This window comes from Antrostomus carolinensis, unplaced genomic scaffold (assembly GCF_000700745.2).
Source record: "Antrostomus carolinensis isolate BGI_N321 unplaced genomic scaffold, ASM70074v2 scaffold23100, whole genome shotgun sequence".
Lineage (NCBI taxonomy): Eukaryota > Metazoa > Chordata > Aves > Caprimulgiformes > Caprimulgidae > Antrostomus > Antrostomus carolinensis.
In genome coordinates this window covers 6,822-7,933 of record NW_010289420.1, presented here as the reverse complement: position 1 = coordinate 7,933, position 1,112 = coordinate 6,822, and the positions used below count along the sequence as shown (strand labels likewise).

The window sequence follows — 1,112 nt, the reverse complement described above, 5'->3', positions numbered from 1 at the left end:
GAGAAATGAACTGTGGGAGCCACACAGTTTTTCTAAAGCTATTGCTTCATTAACCAAATCGCACAACAGATGACAGCCTAGGCAGCATATTGCAGCATGTCTTTGGTGGATACTAATAAGTTGGAGTGGATTTCCTGCAGTATCAACATGTTAACACATACGACAAAGATTTCTAAAATGGTGAGTGACACTGAGGGCTTTGGTTTTCACACTGCTGAAAACCTTCAGAGAAATATAATTGACATTATCTGAAAAGTCTGCACTTTTATGGGGGCTGGTTGAGGCCCTGAACTCACAAGCTGCATCTAAAAGCTTTGACTGAAACAAATCTGTGCATATGTTTCTGTTCTCCCTAAAACAAACAAACAAGAGGCTCATCGGTACATCCTAGGGTAGCTAGGAATACTAGCTAGAAATACTCTCATGTTCCGTTTTTATTTTCTGCTTTTTGTATCATCAGAGTGAATTGGATGAGAATCAAATACAGATGGCTGGAGATGATGTGGATTTGCCAGAAGACCTTCAGAAGATGGTGGCAGAAGATCAGGTGGAGGAAGAGGACAAGGACTCTATCCTGGCACAGCTGCAGAACATCCAGAATATGGACGTGGATGCCATCAAAGAAAAGGCACAAGCCACCTTCACCGAAATTAAACAGGCTGCTGAGCAGAAATGTTCTGTGATGTAAGAGACACTGCTATCCAAGGGCTGTGAATTCAGTCTTGTCTCACAGGGGCTGCAGAGTGAGGGCAGACAGAGGAATGCACTTAGCTCTATAGCATTAAATGTAAATATAGAAAAGCAAAAGAGAGAGAGAAAGAGAGAGAGACTTTAAAACCCCGGGACGGGGTCAAAATTTACATGCTGTGACTACTTAGTGTGAAGTTAGAACTGATCCTCATTTTTTAACATAACATTTTTCCCCATGGAAAAAAAATGGCTTTAAAAAAGCTAATATTGGGGAAAAAATGTGCCTTTTTCCATTTTTTCAAAGTGATCAAAATTATATTAAATGCATATTTTTTTTAGCAAAGTTGTGCTTCTGATGCATAACATATATGTAACTACTCATTTAATTCTGCTTTCAGAAATAAATACCTCTATTTATAATA

General features: G+C 38.9%; 1 protein-coding gene across 1 annotated transcript in view; it reads left to right on the top strand.

The window, feature by feature from the left end:
- The window catches only part of CPLX4 (complexin 4), a 14,527-nt gene extending 13,839 nt beyond the window's left edge, over positions 1–688 (top strand). The window contains exon 3 of the mRNA XM_010170402.1: positions 461–688. Within this exon, the coding sequence (XP_010168704.1) occupies positions 461–688 (228 nt within the window). The remainder of the gene's footprint in view (positions 1–460) is intronic.
- Positions 689–1,112: the final 424 nt, after the last annotated feature.